The sequence below is a fragment of the Juglans regia genome, chromosome 2 (genome assembly GCF_001411555.2).
Source record: "Juglans regia cultivar Chandler chromosome 2, Walnut 2.0, whole genome shotgun sequence".
NCBI lineage: Eukaryota > Viridiplantae > Streptophyta > Magnoliopsida > Fagales > Juglandaceae > Juglans > Juglans regia.
The window spans coordinates 32,724,458-32,750,958 of NC_049902.1; the positions used below are offsets into that span (position 1 = coordinate 32,724,458).

At 35.1% G+C, this 26,501-nt stretch overlaps 1 protein-coding gene across 2 annotated transcripts; it reads left to right on the top strand.

The window, feature by feature from the left end:
* Positions 1 to 18,928: 18,928 nt before the first annotated feature.
* On the top strand, positions 18,929 to 21,750 carry LOC109011373 (protein YABBY 4-like). 2 transcript variants are annotated; one of them, XM_018992550.2, is made up of 7 exons: positions 18,929 to 19,296; positions 19,451 to 19,606; positions 19,720 to 19,837; positions 20,697 to 20,745; positions 20,876 to 20,951; positions 21,135 to 21,209; positions 21,293 to 21,355. In XM_018992550.2, exons 1-7 carry the CDS (start codon positions 19,204 to 19,206, stop codon positions 21,302 to 21,304), a joined length of 579 nt encoding a protein of 192 aa, XP_018848095.1. In that variant the 5' UTR covers positions 18,929 to 19,203; the 3' UTR covers positions 21,305 to 21,355. The 2 variants fall into 2 exon arrangements, with proteins under 2 accessions (XP_018848095.1, XP_018848085.1); XM_018992540.2 differs by having other exon boundaries at positions 18,936 to 19,296; positions 21,309 to 21,750.
* Positions 21,751 to 26,501: the final 4,751 nt, after the last annotated feature.

A 26,501-nucleotide genomic window follows, 5' to 3' on the forward strand; every position in this document is an offset into this window, starting at 1 on the left:
TATAGGATCAGTGCCTAGGGATAGATCAGTCTGATCTGTACTAGATCTGGCCTGCCTTCTTGTAAAAAAAAGGACATTGTATTCTTCCCGTTAACTAAGCATTAATTAATATATATAGCTAGGAACATTCACACCCAGAAATCAGAAGAGTGGTCTTGAATTCGTAGCGAGTGACTATTTAGAGACCTCCAGTACTTCATATCATGCACCCATTAGGATGTGAAAAGTTTGAAGGCATTTATCATATATGCATGCAAATGATATTCAAATGGAACAGATCTTTGGTTAACGAGTCTTAGTACTTCAGATCATATAGTACGTCATTTCTACTGATCAAATGTTCCCTTAATACGAAGAACCATGCATGTGATCATAAAGAATGAAAATATGGCTGTGCTAGCTCTCCTTATACTGGGGTTGGTATATGACATTCATGCATGGGTGGCTATATATATATATATGCAAATGCAAATGCAAGGCGTAGGCATTCATGATCAGTAACGAAGCCACACTGAACTTGTTGCTATGGACAGGTTCGGTAGTGAAATTAACTATATCTGCTCATTCTGTACGTGTATATATCACTAGAAAGACATATATACATAATAAACGTATACATCTTGTGAATTACTGTTATTTTGAATTCAATCATACTCAATACTAACAACAAAAATTTCTACATTTAGTCCCAATACATACCTTTGCAAGAGGTTCGCTGTAAAAGTTAGCAAGAAGATCTATATCACCGAATATAGTGATTTCCCCATTGGCTTGAACCTTGAACTAATATCATCTCAGAGTAATTACCAAGATAGATCTGAAAGTACTCCAACCATCCAGGATTTCACGTGGTGGTTGGATATATTTTCAAGCATGCAGCGTAACTGCATCAAGAAAATATACGAGGCACCCATCCTCAGCTCCCAGGTTGAGCTAAGTGCAGTTCGGGGGCGGGGGAGATGCTGTGTGAATTTGACCGCCTGAAATTTATATATTTCAAAACTTTATCTGGGTTTAAATACCAACAAGAGGGCGATCAAAGTTTAAGCATATTATTATATGATCCATGGATGGTGGAACTAATGAACAAGAAAAGGATATATGTTTGGTCGGTTGAACTTAATTTGACCTTGGAGACCGATCTTCTTACTTGGGTTGAAGTCAAGCTTGAAAATCCCTTTTACGCAATGAGAACTAAGTTGGGGACATAACAATAATTGGGCGTGCTCTCATGAACTCATAATGCATCCACTCTTACTTGGGGAGAGAGAGAGAGAGAGAGAGGACTTCTCATAGAAAAAAGGTAGAGGAAGTCATAAATGCTTCTTTCTCACCAAGTTTGACATGCAATTCTACGCATGCTTTCTTCTTGCGCCACTTGCGATTGAAGGAATCTAAAAAACGGCTTCGATTTTATGCCAGAAGCAAGGGATCAGGAGAGACAGGTGGATTCACACTGTCCCAGCAAAGCCCAGGACAAGCAGACCATGCGTATTGATGCGGTATGGGGGTGAATGATTAGGTTATATATATTAATAATATCGTTCGCAGACCAAGTAAGCAATAATATTGATAAACTTGCCATAAAATAAAAGATAATCATTAATGACCAGGCATGTGAAACAGCTGCATGTGAGGCAGCACCATTCACGTGCTTCCTAATAAGCTCCTCATATATAATATTCCCGTCTCAGCAGTTTCCGGTGTCAAGCGATTTCATGTTTTTCTTATCATTATATATGCTGTCTCGTTTTCTAATCTGAAATCAATTTCTAAATGGGACATCTGAGTGCATGCTGTGATTGAAAAATCTTCATCATAGAATATAAAATTTCAAGTCAATCCTTTCCATATATATGTATATATATATATACCCTTGTTATTTTCTTTCTTTTCACTACTTGTTTCCGTATGCCATGAGTTGGGGTTGTTGTGCAAAACACACATATCAACAATTGCAAACAAATGAAAGCAACCAACAATCAAAAGCACACGACACACAACTTACATAGTTTGACAACTTATTTATGTTCATAGAACTGCATAAATCTTATTAGTCCAGAAGAGATTACAATAACTCAATCTCAATTCATTTTCTCTAAGGCTTTTGCTCCCTCACATAATATGTACTCACACTTTGTTCACTTTGAAACTATTGAAGAATCATACATAATAAGTCAAATATTTTAAGTTTATTGAAAACGGCACTGGAAATCTTAATTTGACAAAAATATGTCATTCGCTTGAGTGAACAGCCAATGATCATTGGCTCGAGTGGGGTGTAGAACGTGTCTCGAGCGAACACTAGAGTTTGTGTCTCACTCGAGCTCATTGTCGCGTGAGACTTGAGCGAATTTACGGGTTGAGCTTCGTTCAAGTGCTAGGTCGAGCGACAGTTTAGCGAACTCTCTGTTTCTCAATTTCCTGATTACAGACCAGTCTTCATATGCAACCCAAGATGGGTTTATGTGGACTAAAAGTAGTACTTCCTGATCTCACCAGCTGTAATATTATATCAACGTACAGAATTTATTTGTCTAAGTGAGAACACTATACAAGCGAAGGGAAAACTAGCCAGTGATATTGCGCTCTATTGCTTATAAAGGTGAGTAACATATATCTAGTTCAAAACCAAATGCAACGCCTTCGTACGTAGACTAGTCCATCCATTAATATGACAATTAACACGTCTTTTAACATCAGTTTTACATCCATGATCTGCACTGCTAGCTGCAAATGGCTTAATTAGGTTCACTGACATTTAACTTTTTTTTGTAATTATTTTCTCCCCTGATCTATGTGCAGAACATTTGATTGTTAGTTTCCGGCCTCTATGTCGAGAGTGTTTAGCAGGCAGGGCTTGACAAGGTACTGACAAGGAGGATAAGGGAGGAAAGAGAATTGACGGGCAAAGAGGGTACATTCCCTGATGGGAAATAGTACTGTAGGTAACCATAAAAGGAGACAACGGATTCTTTGCTTGTTGATTGATGTCTCAATACCTTTGTTGTTAATTGAGTGCTTGTGCTTGTTGGTCCACTTTCAATAAAGGAGAAAAGTAAAGGCTAAGCAACTTTTGATTGATCATTTCTTCAATGTCTGGTTTCAATTAAACTTATCTTGGGAGTACTGGGGATAGGGTCCACAATTTGTTTGTGTGCTTTCATATTGAGAGTACTCAACTTGCAAAGGCTGCATTCTGCTGTTTTACCACCCTCTCTTAATTTGTACTTCCGACTTCTTTTCAGCTAGTTGACCCGAAGCAATTATGTGATCGATGTCCTTTAATTTGTTGCTCTGAAGTTACTGTATAGTAGCGTTGATATTTAAGTTCTAGCACCAATATTTCCGATTAATAAAATTCTAAATTACTTTAAAATCATATATAAAGGGATTTACTATGCATCGATTACTATTCACTCTCACACCTCACACCTCACACCTATAACTTTTTTATAGGGTGTGTGAATGTTTTTCATAAGGTAAGATGGTGTTTTTCATAGAGCATGGGATGTGAAGTGATTAATAATAGCGGATGAGAATAATTTTTCATATATATATAGTGAGGATGGTACCCCAAGTATATTGATATCCTTCACTTGTGCTGAAGGAAAACCGTGATTACAAGCAGACACTTGGGGATTACAGATAATCATAAATTAAGCTAGACCAAAACCTTGGCATCAAAAGAACCTAATATAAAACAGCAATAGACAGATATCCAAGGGTTACAGGTCAATCAACATTAGAGCAAACCTTAAAAAACTAAAAAGAAAGACAATCATGCATATAAACGTCAGCTCACACTGATAAGAATAATAATAAAGAAAAACAGGTGCAAAGTAACAAATACATCACTACGAAGTTTGCAAATAGGGAATTTCAATTCTGTCGATGTGAAGAAGACCCCTCAACTTACTGGGAAAATGAATATATATATATATATATATATATATAACTTAATTTAGAACTTTTGTATATACCAACTGGTAGCTATTTTTTCACCAATATGTATTATAAACTATAATACCTCGGATTGATGATAATGGGGATGTGAATAGAAATATCCCAACATTGTCTGAAAGATCAAGTCAAGTTCTTGCACCTTATAATAATTATTTCAAAGGACTTCATGAATTTTAATCTTAGTTGATATATACTTTTGAAGTATAATTAAGTCCAAATATAATTTGAATTTTCCTTGCATCGTTACATAAACAATCACTTAATTCTAAAACTCTAAAAGATCTAATCTAATCTAATTAATTAATTAATTTTATTTTGGCAATTCACAAACTCTGAAGCGCGCGCGCGCGCGCACATATATATATATATATATATATATATATATATATATTATATATATATATATATATTCATTGACCATAAAATTCAGAGGAGTGCTACTACTCTTGAGTATGCTAGCTTCTAATTAACCTAGAATTGTAATTAATCGACCAATATATAAAAATGATAGTGTTACATCATATATTTACACTTTTATAGCTTACAATTTTACTTACAAGACTCATTTTATTAATTTTCTTTTGAAATTCAAAATTTATAAATTTCAACGTATTAATAACTGACATGTGAAAAAGTAAGTTTTTGTAAATTTTTTTTCTAAGTACATTTAACATTTTTCATAAAATTATTAGCTCTCCGAATTTGATCTTAGTGAGCCGGGATTCCATCCAATTAAGACCTCATTGTACGTCCTACTACATGACTAACAATGCCAAAATATTATATTCCCAACTTGAAACAGCTAGATGATCATGTTGTAAATTTTTCTCAGAACAGACGACCATTTATATATGCTTACAATTTTGGGTACTGTCAACGTCGTACCTACAGTACTACTACAATTAAAACTTTTGAAGTCTGATCAATTGAATTTGAATTTGGTTAATTATCGCTGCCTGACTAGATTCTCATGAATTGCTAGCTCCAACTTTGATCATGCATGGCCAACTTTGATCGGAGACTCAATAATTTGAGGATGGCGTGCAGGTGATCTAATGATGATGAGGCCGTATATACCAGCGGCCACGCCTCACATGCTCGCCTTATCTTCCTTATCATCAGCTTTCATTTCTGTACGTAGTTTTGGGCACCAAAAAGTTTTTAGTACAACTTTCTATGCCTGAAATACTGCCCAGAAACGTTGGATTTCATTCACTCACTATAACGACGTACGTATTACGTACGTACTCAACTTTGTAAAAAACAAGGCCGTGAAACATGAGAGTACTTATAGGTTGGAGGAAATCCAAACAATTCTGTTATTAACTCATCAGATCAGTTTATCGAATTTAAGGCTGTGTTTGGTAAGTGAAACTACTTTATTATTATTCACTACTATTTACAAATAATTTACTATTTTTTATTTCTTTTTTTTCTATTATTCATAGATTCAGCATCCAAACCCAAACGTAGTCTTGTGAACGAACAGGGAATTTTCTTTTTTTCTTTATCATACGGTCCATTAACGTGTCCCTCAAATCCACCCGCCTGTGACAAATAAAGTGATAAGAAAAACCCATTAACAAAGGCCAAATTCTGGGCCCCAGTGGCCTATGAACTGCCCAAATTTAAATAAATTTAAAACCAGCCCAGCCTCAATGCCCGTAAGAATAAATGTACATCCTTCAATCCTAATCGCAGAAGAAAGTCCGAGAGCAACCAGAGTCGTAGGCAGAATCCGAGCTCCATGAAAACCGACGTACAACGATAGATAGTCTCGATGTAGGACAGTTCGAATTGTTTGGGTTGTCTTTAATTATTGAAAGATGGCTGATTATTTTTCCGTGACAGTCCTGTAGAAAAATAGTAATCATGCTAAGAAAGAGAATCACAACCTGACAAACACAGTTTTGAAAAAAAGTTGAAAATGTATTTGTAGAAGCCATGGTATAGGAGATGTAACCAAATCTTCCTCTCTTTACTCCTCACAAAAGTATTAGTCTTCAATGGGGCAAGCCAATAGATACATGCAGAGAGGAGAGGGGACCTAGTCATATATATAGAAAACTTATAGAGTTCTCCCATTAGAGACTCCAATTTCCAGAACAAAAACCCTTAAACTTTTGGCCAATAGGGTTTATGAAAATTTCATAATAAAACCTTTAAGATTCCTAGCCTATATACGTAATTTACCACATTAAATAAGATATAATCTTATATTACTAAAGTGTAAAAAATCTCAAATGATCACTCAACATATTGGGTTTAACCAAATTATCATTATAAGCTATATATCTAAGCCGTTTTTATAAAACATAAAATATGCAATCAAATGAAGCCCATATTTTAAAAATATAGAAAACTTATGTAGTCCTCCCATTAGAGACTCAAATTTTCAGAACAAAAATCCTTAAACTTCCCAATAGGGTTTAGGAAATTTCCAGAATAAAACATTTAAGCTTCCTGACCTACATACGTAATTTACCACATTAAATAGGATATAATCCTATATTACTAAGGTGCAAAAAACCTCAAATGATCACTCAACATATTGGGTTTAACCAAAGTACCACTATGAACTATATATCTAACCCATTTTTATAAAATACAAAATATACAATCAAATGAAACTCATATTTTGAAAATATTCTAACATTCTTCCACTTGGGCGAACATTGATTGCTATTAAATAATAAAATAAAAACTTATTTTGAAAATGACTCTCGGGTTAGACTACATAGGTGGCCACACTTGTTTTGAAAGATTTTCAAGTTACTCATTCTCAGCCTGCACTTTTATTCTGCAATAACAAAGCTGCTCTTCACATCGCAGCTAACCTTGTCTTTCACGAGAGAATATAACACTTTGAAATTGACTGTCATATTATAAAAGAAAATTTATTAGCCAATATTATCAAACCCCTTCACATTACTTCTTCTCATCAACTCAGTGACATTTTTACAAAACCTCTTGGCTGCACTCAATTTCATGCTTTATTTACCAAGATAGGAGTTTTGGACATCCACACTCTTAAGGGAGTATCTTAGAGTTGCTAATCTAGCAGAGGTTGTTGATATTGTTTATTTGCTTACATGGAATTTAGTTAGAAATTAGTTAAGCAAGATTAATGGTCATTGGCTGTAATAAGTCTCTCTCTTTCTATAAATACATCAATGTAGATCATCCTTGATCAATTCCATTCATTCAATACAATTTCAAGATTTCTCCTCTTTCTTTTACTGCTTTCGTTCCTATGTTTCCAAAAGCTTCCAATAGAAAATCCATGGCAGAATTTAGATATGGTCAGTGAGAAGCAATGAAAAGCGGAGTAGTCTCATAGATACTTTCATGTGCAATATGTGTCCCTCCGAGGCTCTGAGCTTAAGTATGTCCCAAGATTCAGAATAATTTTCCTCTGTAAGCAACATTCAGTTAGCTACGAATTACTTGTTGATAATGCGTAGTAACTTAATTATCTATAGCCTAGAACAGTCGACACAATCGCTGTGAGAATAATATTTCTTCAAGCCTATTTGATTGAAAATGACAAAATTAGACTTTGTGACACACTACAGGGAGTACTTAACCCTTGAATTCGATGAATATATGCTTAGGGATTTTACAAATATGTCCCAAAAGATGCAACACATGAGACATAATAGGTGAAGGCAGTGATCCTGTGACAAAAGGGTTAAGGTATGGATATCTATTAAGTACTCCAAAATGAGATATTCCTTTTTTGCGGCCTTTATCCACTTATTTTTGCAAGCAGATCTAGGATTGATACTGGAGATGAGCACACATGTTCTCTGAGCTAGCTTAATTTGGTTGTAGCTATGCCACTTGCTACTGCTCCCTGATCGAAGTCTTTGCCATTTCATGGAAAATAAGATATGATACATGACGTAATACTCTAAGAGTATTAGCATTGATCTATGCATATGCATATGTAAAGTCATATTTGCATAATATGACTCTAAAATCTTCCACATTGACTTATGCATATCTAAATATTTAGCTACCTATGAATAGTACTTATCCAAATTTGGATAACCACTATTCACCCTACAAATCATATTTAAATAATTATTTCTCTCTCCTCCTACTCTCTCTCACACAATCCTTTCATTTTCTCCCTTCTTTAACAACAAAACAAACATTCACTTGCACATTCATTTTATTATTATAATATATTATATATTTTTTTCATTTTATTATATTTTTAATATATTATTATTAAAAAATTATATTTTTTATTATTACATTTGTATTATTAATGTCAAATGTATGTAGTGGATGTTAATTGTAAAATATATATAAAAAAAATTGATTTTAGTAAAAAAGTAATAATAATAAAATAATAATATTTTATTATTATTTTGTCTCAAATATGCATAAGTCAATGTGAAAATTTTGTTTAAATGACAAAGTAAATATACAAAAGAGATAATTTTACATATGCATATGCATAAACCAATACTAATGTCCGGTTAATTCTCTCTAAAGAACAAGTGCTTCCACTTTTATCGCTTCTGATCTTCAAGTTGAGCCATCAATCAATGCCGCAGAATGGTCCCTCACACGTACAGGCTCCTTTTCATGGGCCATAGCCAGGACCAGATCATCTATTGCAGATCATACATTCGAGCATCATTCGGGGGGCATTTCTTTAAGAACCTATACAGCTTTTGGGGATCAGCGAATTCTTTATATCGATTATCGCTTTTTTTTATGGGCGTTGGTGTGAGGGACCATTGGAGGCATTGATTGGGCTGACCGAAACGGGCTACCATTTCAAATACAAATATATCTATCTCATAAGTACTCTATCTGCCGCTGTCCGGTAAATTTTCAAACTCTCAATAAATGCCGAACTTAATTCAGCCTCTGAGGGCTGAGCCCACAGGCGTGATGCCATTGCCAGCTTCCTACTTGCCAACTTTCTGTATTACTGTTATACATTTCTCCTGCTTTCTATCTTTTCTCTTTAATTGGTTCAAATTACTTGCATGCTTAGGTGGACCATGAGCTGATCTTAATTGGTATTAAGAAAGACATACTCAGGTTTTTTATGTTATTTGACATTGTGCATCTTAGATATTTTATTTTAAGAGCGGTATCAAAAAGTGATATATAAGGCTATAATGTGAACAGTAATAAACAGTAGTCGTAAACAATAATTATGAACAGTGATAAATACTGCAAAATCACAAAACCAAGGCAAAACCACTATCTCTCCGCGTCCCTCTCTGCATCCTCGAAGCAAAACCACGACAAAATCACCAAAAACTCATCATAAAAATACCACAAATTAAAAAAATCACCACAAAATCACTACAAAAATACCATAAAATAAAAAAAAAAACACCACACAAATCACGGTGGTGGAGGTGGCATAAGGGGAAGTGGGCGTCCGTGAGGGAAGGTGAGCATGCATGGTGGCTCGGCTGGACGTGAGGATGGCTACGAGAGGTGGTCGGTGGCGAAATGAGGTCCTAGTGGTGGTGTGGTGGCCAGAGGAGGTGGAGCTCCGCCGTGGGTGTGGAGAACCCATGCAAGAGAGAAGTGGATTTCGTGGGAGCAAACGGCAGGGAGATGGAGGTCGAGCTCGCTGGAGGAGGATGGCCGGTGGGAGGGCAACCTTGGAGGTGGTGGCGCTGGAGGATGGCGCACGGCGGCGCAGCAACATCAAACTCATTCAGGCTCTGCACAGCCGAGAAAGAGGAAGAGAGAGCGTGAGAGAGGGAGATCGGTGTGGGGGGACTCGCCAGAGTGAGGTGGTGCTGGTGGAAGGGGCAGTGAGGCTCACCGGATCACGGCGGCGTCGGGCTGGACAGAGGAAGATTCGGCTGGGAGAGGGACATCGTACCGCGTACGCGTGAGCTGAGGGATGAGAGAGAGAGGGGAGGGAAAAGTAAGAGAGAAGGAAGAGGTTATAGGTATTTGAATATACATAATATAAATTTAATTAAAAATATTGAAATAAATTAAACAAACGATAGAATTTTATTAAATATTTTTAAGAAATTAATCTCAACCCTTCATTTTAAATTCTTAGATTTGATCTAACAATAAAAATTTAAACATTGATTTAAACTAATTTAAAATTTAAATAATTAATATATAAATATCATATCATACATAAAGTATCAAATTTAATTTATTAAATACTAATCTTCCATCATTAAATAAATGATAAAATTTTACTAAATAATTTTAAGAAATTAAAACCATATAAATAATTAGAGTTTTAATGTAATTTAAATATGATAATATTCTTAATTAACTAAATTAGGCAAACGTGCGTGGGGAAGGAGAGAGAGGGAGAAAGGAAAAGTGGGGAAAAATGTTACTTTTTAGGTTTTAAATTCCAACTCTTCAGATTTAATCTAACGGTAGAAGTTTAAATATTGATTTAAACTAACATAAAATAAATAATTAAAATATAAATATTCTATCATACACTTAAAATTAACTTTAATTTATAAAATACTAATTTTTCATCATTAAATAAAAGATAAAGTTTTACTGAACATTTTTAAGAGAATAATATATCATACACTTAAAATCAACTTTAATTTATAAAATACTATTTTTTCATCATTAAATAAATGATGAAGTTTTACTGAACATTTTTAAGAGAAAAAAATTATCTAATTAATTTGAATTTTTAATATAATTCAAATTCCATAATAAATTATGAACATAAATAATTAATAATTTTACTCTTATGTATTAGACTATTTTAATATTTGAAATCACATTTTATTTTTTTCTTCAATTAGATAGATGTGACAAACGTGTTTTGCATGTTTAGCCACCGCTAGTAATATATATTATGTAAGAAAAATTCTTTTCATCAACTGCTACTTACTAATACTGATCCACTCCTTATAAAAAATATATTCACATTCTATGAAAAATACCTTCACATCTTATAAAAAAGTTATAGGCATGAAGTGTAAAAATTAATAGTAGTTGATGCATAGAGCATTACTCATTATGTAAACAACCCAACAAGCTTGAAGCAAGACTCAAAACGGCCAAGACGATCTTTTCACTGATCTGTTCAAAGTATTCTACACTTTAAGGTATAATTAAAATAATTAAACTTATCGATTAAGCTTTTGGGATAAAATTATGATTTAACATGATGGCATTAAAGCAGAGATCATGGATATATATGAATTAACTTAACTCTAAACTTAATTTACCCTTATTAAATTAAAAGTGATCATACAACTAATTAACTTATTTAGTTAACTTTCCCTCTATTGATTTTTTAATCACGTCACTTGTACAAACAAGTACTCAAACAAATCCGGTCTAATCTCGAAAGTCAGGATAGACCACCAATTAAACTCATTCTGTTGGGAACTAAAAAAAAAAAACCAAAAACAAAAATTATAATTGATCATTCGACATATCATATCTCTTTAATAAATTTACGTTGTGTACGTTCGTGGTCCCATACTATTTAGAAAGGAAAATGTTATTTTGATATTTAATTTTGACACCACATTTTGTTATATTTTATATTTTTTTATTTAATAATTAAAGAAGTAATTACTAATATATTGATAATTTTTTATATTTTTTAAAAATATTTAAAAATAATAATAAAATATGAATAAAAAATATAAAAAAAAATAAAAAGATAAATTTATACTAGCAGCACGCAGGTCAATGCTCGCCGGCAGCCTAAGCACTACTCATACTATTTACCTCTGTCCTTATTATACGGAGCACACCTGATCTCTAGAATGACAAGTTGGATATATGGAAATTAATAAAACACTTGAATATATACCGGCCTCCTCCTTCACGCGGCCCCTTGGACGAGTAACGAAATTAAGAACCAGTAAAAGACAGTCCATCTAGTACATGCATGCAGGTCCATTCAAGTTGTGTCTTTTGTCCTGTCCCGAGTGGAAACAAAGTATAACAGGAAGACTGATTAAAAAAAGTAGCTAGGGCAACCTCTCTGCTCCCTCTCTAATCCCATATCCCTTTTGTGGGGCATGCCAATGTCCTTTTGAAGTTAAAAAGAAACAAGAAATCCCTAATGTCCATGCAAGATGATGCATGTGGGGTTTGGTATGCAGCTATGGTTAAGCTAAAGGTGATCAACACCGGCCTCTCACCCTCAAAGCTCGTTACCATGCATACTTGTCTCGCCGTGATCAGGCAAAGATAACCCACCGCTCAGGTCGAGAAGCCAAAGAAATATCAGACACCAGAGCAAAATTTTTCTGTTTCAACTTTATCGGTTTCTACCCATCCACACCACCATGAGCGGGAGAGAGAGAGATTGAGAGATCCTCATATCCCCACAAACAGCAACAAATAGCTCCTAGCAGGCTTTTTGCAGTGATTGCTTTTCCTCTTTCGTACATTCAAACATGATTAATGCATCCATGCATCCATCCTGCCACACCATGAATGCATGACAGTTTTATTATTATATATTGGATGCATCATGACTCATGAGAGATAAATATGTACGTCTATATTGAAGGACCACACTCGTTTACGTTTTCTTTTTATGGAAATAACCATTCTTACTCAAATTTTCTTTCCAAGATATACGGCAATTTTTTTTTTGCAGGACATTTGGTATAGATTTTGGGACTTCAAACTTACATCTTCATGAGTATTCCTTTCTTTGTACGTACGTACGATTTCATTCCATTAATTATCTACATAGAATGGTATATATTTAATTATGGCTTGCGATAGGAAATAATGTACTAAAATTTTCTGTCCTTTATTTCCTTAAGATTATTAATTTTTTCAGGTAATTTTAGTAAGATTAATTAGAGGCACTATAACATCCTTGCGTGGTATCATTAGTAGAAAGGCACATAGATATATATATATATATATATATGCATATTTTAAAGAATATTGCCCTAGGAATATCCACCATTAATCAAATCATCTCCATATATAGCTCTGAACCTCTGGCAATATATATCCCCCATTCAAATAAAAATATATATATATATATATATATATATATATATATGGTTGTCACACGCTGTTTTTCAGCTGTTTCACTGGTCACATGATATTATAGTCAGACAAAGTGAACACATGACAGGATGAAGCTAAGCCTGAGCAAGGACTTGTCCTATTTCTTCAAAAGCAATTAAGAACTTACAAAAATTTAAAACTGTCCTAAGAAACATAGATATTCTAGCTAGCTGGATTAATTGATAGCCAGCTGTATTTCGATAGTGCATTTACGAACAGTACTCGAGAAGAGTTGCTAATCGTGTTGGAAGAACAAGAAGAGTTGTGAATATAGTAGTGAAAAAGTATAGTAGAATATTAAATCGTAATAAAAAATAAAAAATAAGTGAAAAGTAATAATAAAATAACAAATAATAATAGAGTATTCTAAAAATATTAAAATATTCTTGATATCCAAACGTATTAAGATCACCTACGTACGCTAGTTCTATTCCACAAGTACCCGATGATCTCGATCTTTGAAGATCTTAAGATCATGGATATATATACATTAATATGTGCGAGGGATAAGATGTAAAAGTAGCACCTTTATAAATATATATATATATATATATTAATTATATCAGCGGGCTACTTGTGTACAATGAGGGCGAACCTTTAATTTATCTTCCTCTTAATTAATAATTAGAAAAAATCTTTTCATAATTTTAACTTTCACCATCCTCTTATCATCCCATGATGTAGTATTAGATAATAGATTTATAAATAAAATATAATAAATAATTTACAATCATCTAATGACACATCATAGAATAATGAAAAGATAATAGAAGTTGGAATAATGAATAACATTGCTCTTGATTTCAATTGTTACAGTTTACATTAAAGATGTCATATAATTATTTATCTATGATCGATGTCGAGCAAGTACTGCTACGCATGCAAAAAGGTTACTGCCGGATATATGTATATAATATAGCCAATTATGTACCTGCAAACAGCCCATGCAATTTAATTACTATAAGCTAGCCAATTCATGATCTTGAACAGAATCTAATTCTTGGAACATGATTTGCCCAATTAATATGTAATCAATATCCTAAACAGATACGATCGAGTTCTCAGTTATATGGTACTGATCATATATAGGACATTGGAGGGTGTCATGTTCGACATCCTTAATTATTTCACCGTCGAAAGCATATATATTATAGCGATCGATTTATGTAGGCTAGGCCGAATCATCTTAGCTTGGGTACTGAGAATATCTCGAGTATTCTCATAATACCTCATTATTATTCATTATTTTAATATTACTTTTTACATACTTTTCACTATTATTCAATATTCTATTATTATTTTTTTATTATTTTTTTACTATACTATTCACATAATACCTGAAAATACCTCACTACCCAAATGCAAAAGACTATATAATCGATATATATTTTGGATATCAAGACATATATAGAGTATATTTATGCTGCTTATTAATATTGCCGACAATTTGGACTGAATAAAATTTTAAATATTAAACTTTCTAACAAATGAGCCCACAGTACAAGAAAATTATTTATTTATGGCTAATTGTTTTCTGTTAAAATGAATCTATTTTTGTCATAAATAGTCATTCTCACAACAAATAATCTGTTACAAATGCTCATTTTTCTTGTAGTGCCATGTATGTATATCAATATTTTGTACAGATTATATTCGACTGGGTGGCTACGTTCTCTTCAGCCGCGGGCCGCGCCGCCTCGAAAAAGTTCTCCCTTGGCTTTAATGCTGGATCTACCGCCGCAGGAACCATCACCGGACCCACCACTGGAATGTGGTCTACTGCGCCCTCCAGGCAAATCAATTATGGCCTCGCTTCCACGGAGATGGGCATGGTGGGCCTGCGCGACCTCTTTGTCGTCACACCTGCCTCATCTTTCCACCACAACCACCAACACCACCACTATCAGCATAACCCCATTATGTCCAATCCTCATTACATCAATGGTTCCAACCCCGCCACTGCACTTGGCGTGGGCGTCATCCCTCTCCCACTGCTACTCCTTGCCTCGCGCCATCAAACATCTGTGTTGACGATAAGAACAATATGTTGAGTAATAGGAATAGGGGTGGTGAAGGAATTCATCTCTGTCAAAATAATCAACATACTTGGCATGGGCATTATTTCAAGAAACCCATGATTCTTGATCATGGTAGTTCTGGGAATCTAGTGTAACAAAAAATGCAAATCTTATTAGGGAAAACCAGAGTGGGTCCGAAATAGCAAATGGGAGGTTATGTGCAGTGCATCCACAAGATTATTGTGGTAGACAGCCTACGTGTCAGTACATTATTGGTGGGCTGTTATTTGAGTAACATCAGCCCAACCGGTCTACAGGATTTCTCTTAAGAAAAAACTATGAGTTCCGGTAAACCTTTCTTCTAACCTCATATAATATGGTCCCACTCCCAAAAAACTAGGCTACTATAGGACCGAACGCCACTACTTTTCCACATAGTTTTTTTTTTTATTTTTTTATCATTTGTAAATTTTTATTAGCTCTTCAATTTTTTTTTTTTTTTTTGAAAATGAACTCCTCTGTATTCATTCATTGAACTATAACCTCATTACAAAATTTATCCTTACTGATGATACTCCTAATACAACTTGGAATCTCTTCTATCCAAACTATTTCAGAATGTAAAAGTAAAGCTTCTTGTGCTAAAACATGAGCTGCCTCATTTGCTTCCCTATATACAAAGTTAACACTCCAGTTCTCTATGGTTTTTAACAGCTTCTTTGCATCTTCAACGACTCTATCATAAGTAGAAAGATCCTCTTCCCCTTTATTGACAGCATTCACTATGACTTGAGCATAACCTTCAAACAGAACCCTGTTGAAATTGAGATCTCTACACACTTCCATAGCTTTCCATAGTGCAAGGCTTTCGGTTGTTGCAGGATCTATCAAAAAGCTTTTATGTTCTCTAGCAGCAACCAATAACTCCCCTTCCTCATCTTTGATAACCACCCCGAGCCCCACCTTACTTTCTTTTTTAGAAATAGCTGCATCTCAATTTGCTTTGACATAGGACTCTCTTGTTCTACTCTACACAACAACCCCCCCTTTCTATTCTTGGTACTGGGATATGTCTTGCATTCTGTTCAACCAATTGGAACATTCTTAACTCATCTCTAGATGCTTTTATCACTTAACTTGGACTTTTAAAAATTCCATAAAAAATGAACTCATTTCTTCTTAACCAAATGTTCCTCATAACCATTGTTATCTCCTCTAAAACTTCTTTGCTTACCTTCTCCACCAATCTGTCCCATAATGCTAATAAATCATTTTCATTGGAACTCCACTTCTATATAACATTGGTTGATTCTGACCAAACATCTGCTGCTATTGGATAGAACCAAATTGTATGCATCACTAATTCGTCATCATTCTTGCAAATTGGGCATTTTGAGATTTCTGTTATTTTCCTCAGAGACAGGTTATCTCTTGTTGCTTGCAAGGGAGGGATGTATGTTCAACAAACCTTATTCCCTTAGATAGGACCCCCATCCACTTCCACCGACCAGTGTCTCCACTTCCAGAACCCTACCAATAGTCTCTCCCATCACCTCTCCTCCATCCTTATTCATACATGCTAAAGGTAAATCATGTAGTTGAACCCACATCCTTGCTCTGCTAAAATCCATCTTCTGTGGAGGGATGGACCCATCCAGCTGCATTATCACAAAGATCTGGTTGTCAAATAACCATGGTCGGCCCTGTAGGATACGTTGCTTATCAATTTGGTTAGCTAATGTTATCACAAATATATTTGTTCCCACCTCCTGGAACTGAGTTTTTCTGCTAATTCTCCACACTTTTGCCATTGTATTTTCTATCACTAGCTTATTGATGCTTCTCTCCACCCAAACTTTCCCTACCAAACTGCAATCTTCCTTGTTTTTCAATTCCTCTGGTATCTCATCATCCAATCGATGCACTTGATTTCCTCCTCCATCAACTTCATACTTTCCCACCTATTCTCTAGCCCATTCATATTTTGCCCCACCTTTTCCCCCTTGCTGGCCACCCTCACTGTCAGTGCTCCCACTCTACAATAACAAAAACCGTTATGCACATCCCTGCACCTCTCTGCCACCTCCAATTCTGTTAGAATATTCGTGGACTCCACTTCACCTCACTCCCCTTCCCGAGAGAAAAAGAGAGAGAGAAGACTGTCAAGTCTTATTAGCTCTTCAATTGATTGGTAGTCCAGTATTAGTCCTTAAGCCAAAGATCCAAAGAATTTAATATTTTTTTATCAACACATATGTAAAAAGGAAAATTCGATACACCACATAATTATCACCATTTCACTTTCATCTCACTATACAAGATGTGACACATTTATCACCATTGGATGATAAATGTGTCACATCTTACATAGTGGTCATGAAAGTGGGATGGTTGTGTACTAGTGTATAACATTACTCACGTAAAAAACAGTCAGTTTTCCATAACTTGAAACAATATTCATGTCTAGAGACTAGTATTAAAAACACGAGAAATGATAATTACAGTTGTGAATATACACGTGCCGCGCAATAACAAAAAAGTGAATAAATATAGGACCTATATAAAAAGAAAATTAATTTTTTAATAGTAGATCTCACTCTTTTTCAAAACAACTGCATGACACTTATGCACTATACGACTGCATATAGCATTATTCAAGCAACACCACCATCCAGTACTAGTTTCTGCTTACTCAATCTTCGCCGTCAAATTAATGTCTGTCCATCCCCATTACTTGACTTTCTAGGGCAGACTCGTCCAATTAGTGTCTCCCATATTCCAGGGCCACTTCCCTTTCTACATTTTTTGGAATGGTTTTGGCGAATGTTAATTGTTATGGTCTGGAAAAGGGTAACAGACTCTTATCATTTTTTTTCTTTCTCCGATATATCAAGCACATTTATTTTTGCATAGGAGTTACAAATCAAGGACCCATGCCAGTTTGCGAGTTAATGAATGAGCACTTCTCTTTTAGGCACTTTTTGGGAATAGGCTACCCATAGGAGGCTTAGATGAATATGGACTGTGATGGTTCTGGTTTTTTGAGCATCAAATTAGCCAATAAAATAATTAATAAGAAAATCGGGAACCTTCTTTTTCAAGGTTAGGTCATCTTTGCAAAACTTGCAACGAAAACCCTAGAGACTCGTGGATGAGAAAGAGGCACAGTAAACGATTCTAACCAAATTAGCTAACATAAGCCAGAAAAGAAATAGTAATTTAGGAAAGGACAAAGGTGGTAAGACGGGCAAGTCTGCCCAATGAGATGGGTTTTCCTTGTTTTCTTTTTCTTTTATTTTTTCTAAACATAAATACGTATCTGTCTGTGTGTAAGATGGGCGATATCGAGAGGTCAAATCACAAAAAGTACACACGTAATATAAAATATAAACAATAAAATAGAATAAAATATAGTCAGTAAAGAATTATATTGGTATGATTATGCTATTATGGCATTTGGGTTTCACGAGCAGACGCAGGTGATGAAGAGAAGAGCCCTAAGGAGGGGGAGGTGGAAGCGGAAGGTGAATGAGCTTATTGTCCGGGAGTTACTTGGAAGAGTCGTGGGGTTTTGGGTTCGGAAATTGAGGAAAATTTAAAGAAAGGCTTTGAAAGCACAGCACAAGACAACACCCTCTTAACTTCTGAAAACAACAGGTGAGTATGTGAAAGCTATATCACCCCATGCACACGTCCCTTTCTAGCTCCTCTCCCCCACATCTGCCGCCTCTCTTCTCTCTCACACTCTGTCTCTCTCTCTTACACATTGGGACTGCCAACCACACGTTATGTTATTATAGTTAGCACCATGCGCAAGTTAGAAGTCCCCCAGCCTAGCTATATATGATCATGGTGCACGTATATATATGGCACATGCATGGATGCTTCAATGCATGAATGATGAATCCTGCATGTGCATACATTTCAATGACTTATAAACAGCACAAATAAACAGTGAGAAGAGATCGTGCTCTTGCTTCCTTGCCCGTCTTGTATCTGCTAGACCAAACAGTGCGCCCTCACTCTCTCTCTCTCTCTCTCTTTCCCCTTCACATTTCTTTTGTAACTCACAATCAAGAAAAAGCAGATCCAAGGTGGTGCTGGTGGTTAAGCTGTCAATCCATCAATCAATCAATCAACCTGACCAATCATCAATCAATTTTTAAAGGAAGAGAAAATAAAAATGTCCTCCTCTTCTACCTTGTCTTTGGACCACCTTCCGCCCTCCGAGCAGCTCTGTTATGTCCATTGCAACATTTGCGACACTGTCCTCGCGGTATCATATACATTTCAGTTTACCCTTTTGAGTTTTTTCTTCGTCACTTTTAATTAGATCATGATGTGCTTACCAGAACTAGAGGGTTTGTTTTCTTTTCCCTCAATTTCATTTTTTTTAACATTTTATCATGTGGCTCTTTGGTCTGGTTTAGGTGAGTGTTCCCTGCACCAGTTTGTTCAAGACTGTTACGGTAAGATGTGGCCATTGCACCAACCTCCTGCCAGTGAATATGCGCGGCTTGCTTCTGCCTTCGGCTAATCAGTTTCATCTGGGTCACTCTTTCTTCTCTCCTCCCCATAATGTTCTGGTATATGATGATGAAAAGGGTTTTTGCTGAAAAAAAAATGTATTGCAATAATTATTTTAGTGATGACCTTGGTAATTTAAAAGTTTGTGGTTCTTGATTGATGCTTTTTGCAGGAAGAGATACCGAATCCAACCCCAAACTTCTTGATTAACCAAACCAATTCGAGTGACTTTACTATGCCTGTTCGGGGAGGAGTCGATGAGCTTCCACGGCCCCCAGCCATAAATAGACGTGAGATCCATTACAAACATTCCCTTTCAAGTCCTTCTAGGAGACCCAGCTTCCTAGCTATTTTATGAATTTTTCTTGAAAGTTGAAACTGTTTGGGCCAAACAGATTTCCCCTCCCTTTTGAGAAGTCTTTTTGGCACAAAATCTTGAACGTTGGCATCTTCAAAATATAATTATTTCTGTGGAACCAAAAAATAAAAAAGAAGAAAGAAAACAACAGGGAGATTTGCGTGGTCATGGTAATCTATCAAAGCATTTGCTTTTTTGCCCACTTGAACAGCCTTGATGAAGATCTTTTGGTGACTGGTGTGGTGGATGAGTATAACATCTTTTGATGAGAGCCAAAACCCCCTTATGCCCCGTCATTCGAGCCCTAAAAACCATTATATGATGCCGGTTTTGATACATTAATCTGCTGATCTTCTGTTAATTTGTTAATAGCTGTTTCCTTGCATAAGACCTAACCGTTGCATATCAATCCTGTTCTTTTAAAACTTGCCAAACATTATAGCAGGTCAACTGATAATCCTTTTTATTCTTACTTATGCGAAATATCCGAGCCTGAGTATGCTAGCTAAAAAGAACACAAAATTGCAAGACCATTTTGGTTTCTTCAAGTCTAATTTTTTGTCGAAAAAGATAGAGGGTGGAATAGATGATAAAATGGACCTCTTTCTCCCTAGAAGTTATAATAAATTAACTCAGATTATTGATCTAATATTGATCATATATATTTAGAGAAGAATAATGACAGAATTATGGTAGAGAGATACAAAGAGAAAAATAGACGAAATTCATTGAAAGTTGTCTAGGCGATAGATCTCAACGTATACGTGTCTGTGTCTGTCTGCCATGTGCAGCTCCAGAGAAGAGACAGAGAGTCCCCTCCGCCTACAACCGCTTCATCAAGTAAGTAATGATGACAAGCTTTCACATAGAGCTCTCTCTCTCCCCCATTTTTGTGCACATCTTTGTTTCATTTATAAATTTGCCAAATATGAGGCAAGATGTGAATGGTCCATCGACATTGAATCTGCAGGGACGAGATCCAACGCATCAAGTCTGTGAATCCCGATATATCTCACAGAGAAGCCTTCAGCGCCGCTGCCAAGAATGTATTGTCACCGAGCAACATGAATATTTTATTTTTCTTGAGAAGCATTTTTTTTTTTCTTTCCTTTCTTTTAACCAAATTAGCTAGCTAGCTAGCTAGCTAGGGTTTCGAATAATTTCTTCAATTTATTTAACTCGATCGATCGTGAGATCCTTTCACAAACCCATTCTGTTTTCTGTGTCAGTGGGCTCACTTCCCACACATTCACTTTGGTCTCATGCCTGACCAGACTGCGAAGAAGACAAACGTGCGTCAGCAGGTACTTAATTAGCCTAGTCATCTTCATCTGATACCAGTACTACTTCATGTGAAATTATATAGTCTAACGTTTCTCTCGTTGAGTTCTGTGTTTGAGTAGGAAGGAGAGGACGTCCTGATTAAAGATGGGTTTTTCGCGTCAGCTAATGTGGGTGTTTCTCCTTACTAAAGAACCAAAGTCTCTGCAAGCGTACAGCAGTAGTGGTGGGAGAACAATTTTCAAGTTCAGATGTGTACTGTCGAATTTCTATGTTCGCTCTAATTTCTTGATAACCTATCTGCAAGTTAGGGCTTCGATCTGTTAATGTTGACACGTCTAGAATGTACTTTTTAGATCGATGATCTCAGTTTCTACTTCTCTTGAAAAACCTAGCTAATGTTGGAAGAACCTAATCCTTCAAGTACTAATTATGTCGTCTCTCACCAGTACTCATGTAGGCTTTGTAGTTAGCTAGCTGCTAATTATGATCAACTAGTTCCCTAATTCTTGATATTTTGAACTCTTCTTCATGGTACTTAATTTATCTAATTACTTCTGTTTATTTTCATCGTCTTAATTAATGTTGTACGTGTGCATGTTTATATAGCTTGACTGGCCATAACCCATATATATGTCAAATGATGCAGTTATAGATCATATATAGTACTATTGATCAATTAATAGATATCAGATTATAATATACATATAATTGCTATGTAATACTAGGATTGAGATCAGAAGCTAGCTAGATGTTCAATGAATTAAGTCTCGATCAGATTGCGGCCTTATTGAGAAAAGTTCTTCCGATAATTAATTATGATGCTATATGAAAAGGGATCTAATTATAACATTAATTAGTTCTTTTAAATTAGTATAAACCCATGTGCTTTTAAATATATGTGAACTATACATATAGCTAGCTAGAAGACGCAAATGATTTTTAATGAATCATTTAAATCTAATAATTAATGATTATCTATGCGTACATATTAGTTTCTTTAATATCTCCTTACACTACAACATAAACTGCAATTTCCCATTAATGAGTTTTGTGGGAAAAACCCTATTCTCATAAAATTTTGTTGCGGGAAGCTCGTGGGATAAAACTCACCTGAAAAAGTATCATAGCCCATGAAAGGTTTAAATCGTGATTAATACCTATCTTTTTCCATGACACTTTTCACGGCAAGAGCCAATGAAGTTCGCCACAAAAGCACGTCCATTTTTGTTTATGTTCATGGGAATAGAAGCAATTACCGCAAGAGATACTAGTGGGTATTAGTATTACCCACTAGAACATTTGGTGGAAAAAACTTCTTCCGGCCAAAAAAGAAAAAAAGTATTTTTCGCGAGTTGTTTTCTCGGCAAATGCTTTAAGAATTCAAGAAAACAATAATAATTGTAAAAGCAAAAAAAGATGACAATGTGCAAAAAATGATCATAAAAAATTATATACAAAACTTGAAGATTCAAATTGACACTAATAACAATTTCAAAAAAAGAGTTAAAATTGTGCTAACATGTTTTAAAGAAAAACTCCTAATGAGAACCCAAGAGCAATCAAGAGTTTAGTGCTTTGGCACCAATAAGAACATACAAATGGAAAAATAACGATTTCAGATTTCTATTTCCAAAACTATTTACCTCAGTTCTTTCATCACGAAAGCACCCACAAGTGGCAAACCAAAAATCACAACAAAATCACAAATCAAAATAGAGATATAACTCGATATGAGGAAAACAGAAAACTCACAATGCATGCAGGTTCTTCTTGCTTTTTCAAGAAAAAAAAAAAAAAAAACTTTTGGTACTTTTCCCCATTTTGGATGATCACTACCATTTGGAATGAAGAAATATCAGTCTACCAAAACTTGTTCAATAATGGACAACATTATTTATTCTAAAGATGGAGTACATAATTTGTCACAATAAAAGGACAAAATATGATAGCAAGGATTTCTTGCCTATCTAAATTCAGCCAAACTAACACAACATTCAACTTGTATATGATAAATAAAATTAACACTAGCACTTTCCAATATCTATCAACTTATAAGTTCCTTCACCTAGCCACATTCGGTGCAGCTTTCTCAATGTACTCTTGTTGTCTTGATAATGATAAAAGTCTTATGTCCTTCCAAGAGTATCCTTTTACAATTTTATGCTACATTAAGGGATTCTCTCCGATGAACCCTAATGGCAATATGAAGTTATCTCTCTGCTTCATTTTTACAATCACCTGCTGTGCATTTCGTTAATTCATTGCATTCATTATTAGCAACCATATGCACATCTATCCTTTCTTACAATCAGTACTCAACATAATTTCTACATTCATCTATACACACATATAATAGCAGATTCATAACATAGAATAGCATGCACAGAAAATAATCCTCATTAAAGCACTATGGGAATTGATGAAATCATGATTTCATAAGCATGACAAGCATACTCATGATTTCATAAGTTCAAAACATCAAGCCTAGTAGTGGGTAACATGTGAGCAAAAATGGAGGTGATTGGTGAGGGCCCATAAAAGGGTTCTGATATGGAAACTACTTTCTATCCTAAAATCCATCTGCTACATTAGCTTGCCTTGAAGTCAATAAATCTTTAACACAAGATGACTATCAAACATAAATGCAATCATCAAAAACAAAGAGGAAAGGCAATTAAAAGAAATTGAAAAAGGATACTCCATGCAGTATATAAGGCCTCCATTGGGACCTAGTCCAAGTTCATCCATAACATCATTGAAGTTGATGAGTTCCCTTATATCTGGAATAAAAACACACACAACTTTCCCAATCACTAGAATCAGATAAAAGTAACAAACGGTCAGGCAAGCATTCAAGTGCCAATAACCAGTTGTGCACACCCATGATGATATATTTGGCGAGTCTTCTATTTGTTTGTGTGTATTCAGTTTTGGGTTTTAACTAATTACTAGTTAAGATTTGGGCAAAGGAAGTTGAAGAAGCTTAAAGAAGTGAATCGTTTAAAATCATAAAACCTACCTCAAAGTTAAATCTAGTCTAAATACTACAAATAAAAAATTTCTTGCACTACCGAGGCATCAACACGAAGTTAAGAACCCAGCAACAACGACTTAAATATATGAAACACTTTGCACATCACAGAGCATGAGATTTAAAGCTTACCCACAATGCAAAGGGTCAGAAAAACTCAAACTCTGGTTTGAAAGAAAAAATAATCAAGCATCAAGCTTTCCTAGCTCTTTCCCCCTTGAAACAAAAGTCTTGACATTGAGAAATAACAACAGAGAGAAGGAGAGAGGGAGCTTACCATGGATGGTGGATGGAGTTGGACTGCTAGGTGGGTGGTGAGATGCGAAGGAGCAGTGAAACTCATTGGTTATGCATCGACGACGGAGTGGTGGAGAGAGGTGGTAGACGCGAGAGAGGAGAGGAAGGGGGAGAAATCGGGAGATACTGAGAGAGATCTACGGGTGAGGGTGAAGCCGAGGGGTAGGAGGGGTGGTTTACCAATGATGGCGTGCTCGTCGTGGCCAGAGAGGTTGCCGGCGACGACGCTAAGTAGCCATTGCATGCGTTGGGGAGTTTTCGACTTTCGAGGGGGCATTGACGAGAGAGAGAGAGAGAGAGAGAGAGAGAGAGAGAGAGAGAGAGAGAGAGAGAGAGAGAGAGAGAGAGAGAGAGAGAGAGAGAGAGAGAGAGAGAGAGGGGGGAAATTAGGGTTTTATTAAAGTTATCCTAGTTGTACATTCTAATGGTGGAGATTAAAAATAACTCTTTTGTAGCGGAATAAATGGAATATTTATTTGCGGTGACAAAAAGTCACTACAAAAAGTTAATATATTCTCACTAACTCTATAATTTAAGCATATTATACGGCAGGCTTATTTGCGGCGACTTATTGTATGTGTATGTATTATTTGATGAATGCATAGAAAATATTGGAGGCAACAAATTCGGAAATATCAAAGCCATAAATGTTTAACAATTCTATTAACAGAAGCATATTTAACTTAGCATAAAAGCAAGTAGAAACATACCTAATATATTCCGAAATTCACAAATGAAATAGTAGAGTCGACGAAATTTAGAACTCAAAAGGTAGCAGTTAGATTTGTGATTTTATCAAATTGCAAACAGCAGAAAAAATAAAACATCACAATTGCTTTTATACTAAAGCATAGGCGGTGAAAGCGGTGTAAAAAAACTAAGTAAATAATCTGATAGCAATTGTTTAAGCGGTGGGGAAATATAAAAAAGAAAAAATTTATAACAAGCGGCTAAATCAGTAGAGAAGACCAAAATAAATTGGGAAAAAAATCTGAAACGATAAAGAAATGTAAAGAAATTCAGGATCTGATAAAGATGGAGAAAAAACAAGCGGCTAAAGTGGTGCGAAACATGGAAGATGGATCTATAACTTGATAAAGACGAAGAGAAAAGAAATCAAGAAACAGATAGAAAACGGGAGAACAAAAATTGGGCAAAAAAGAGCAGCTAAAACAGCAGACAAGACAAAAAAAAATGAAGCATTAAAAAAATGTAAAAAAAAATATATCAAAATGTTGTAAGATGAACACTGTGAAGGCGGTGGGAAAGAGGAATCTAGAATCCAATAAAGATGGAAAAAAAAAATTCCAGAAAACCGTGGAAAAGGGGAGAAGGAAAATTCCAAAAATCTGTGGAAAACAGAAGAAGGAAAATTTAGATTCATATAAAATGGAATGCAGAAATTTGAGAGGAGAAAAATGAGAAAATTGTAAATTCACTAAAGGACATTAACGAGAAACAACTACCAATTGAAGGACAAAAATGAGAAAATAAAATGGGAAAAGATGAACAAAAAAAATGAAGGATACATCAGGAAAATCAATATAAAATCAATGGCAGAAAGGTAAAAAATATAAACAAAGGAACATAGAGGGTAAACAAATATAGAAAGCAGGGGTAAAAATGAAAAAAAAAAGATAGACCAAGTGACACAAAGGAAAAAGAAATACAAAAATAGGGACAAAAAGGAAAAAAATAATAAACCAAGAGGTGTCTGCTTATTGACACTTATTATATATAAGATATATATATATATATATGAGTGCTAGGTTTACAATTTTTAGATCAAATCTAAGACCTTAACATCTCATCTCATCTCATCTCATCTCATATTGTACTAAATATCCAATTAACCCACCTAAGAGTTGTAATTAGGATATCCCAATGTGTCATATATATATATATATATATATATATATATATATGTTGGCCCGATCACGTGAAGATCAATTCCCATGCATCATGTTAATGTTTAACTCTTACA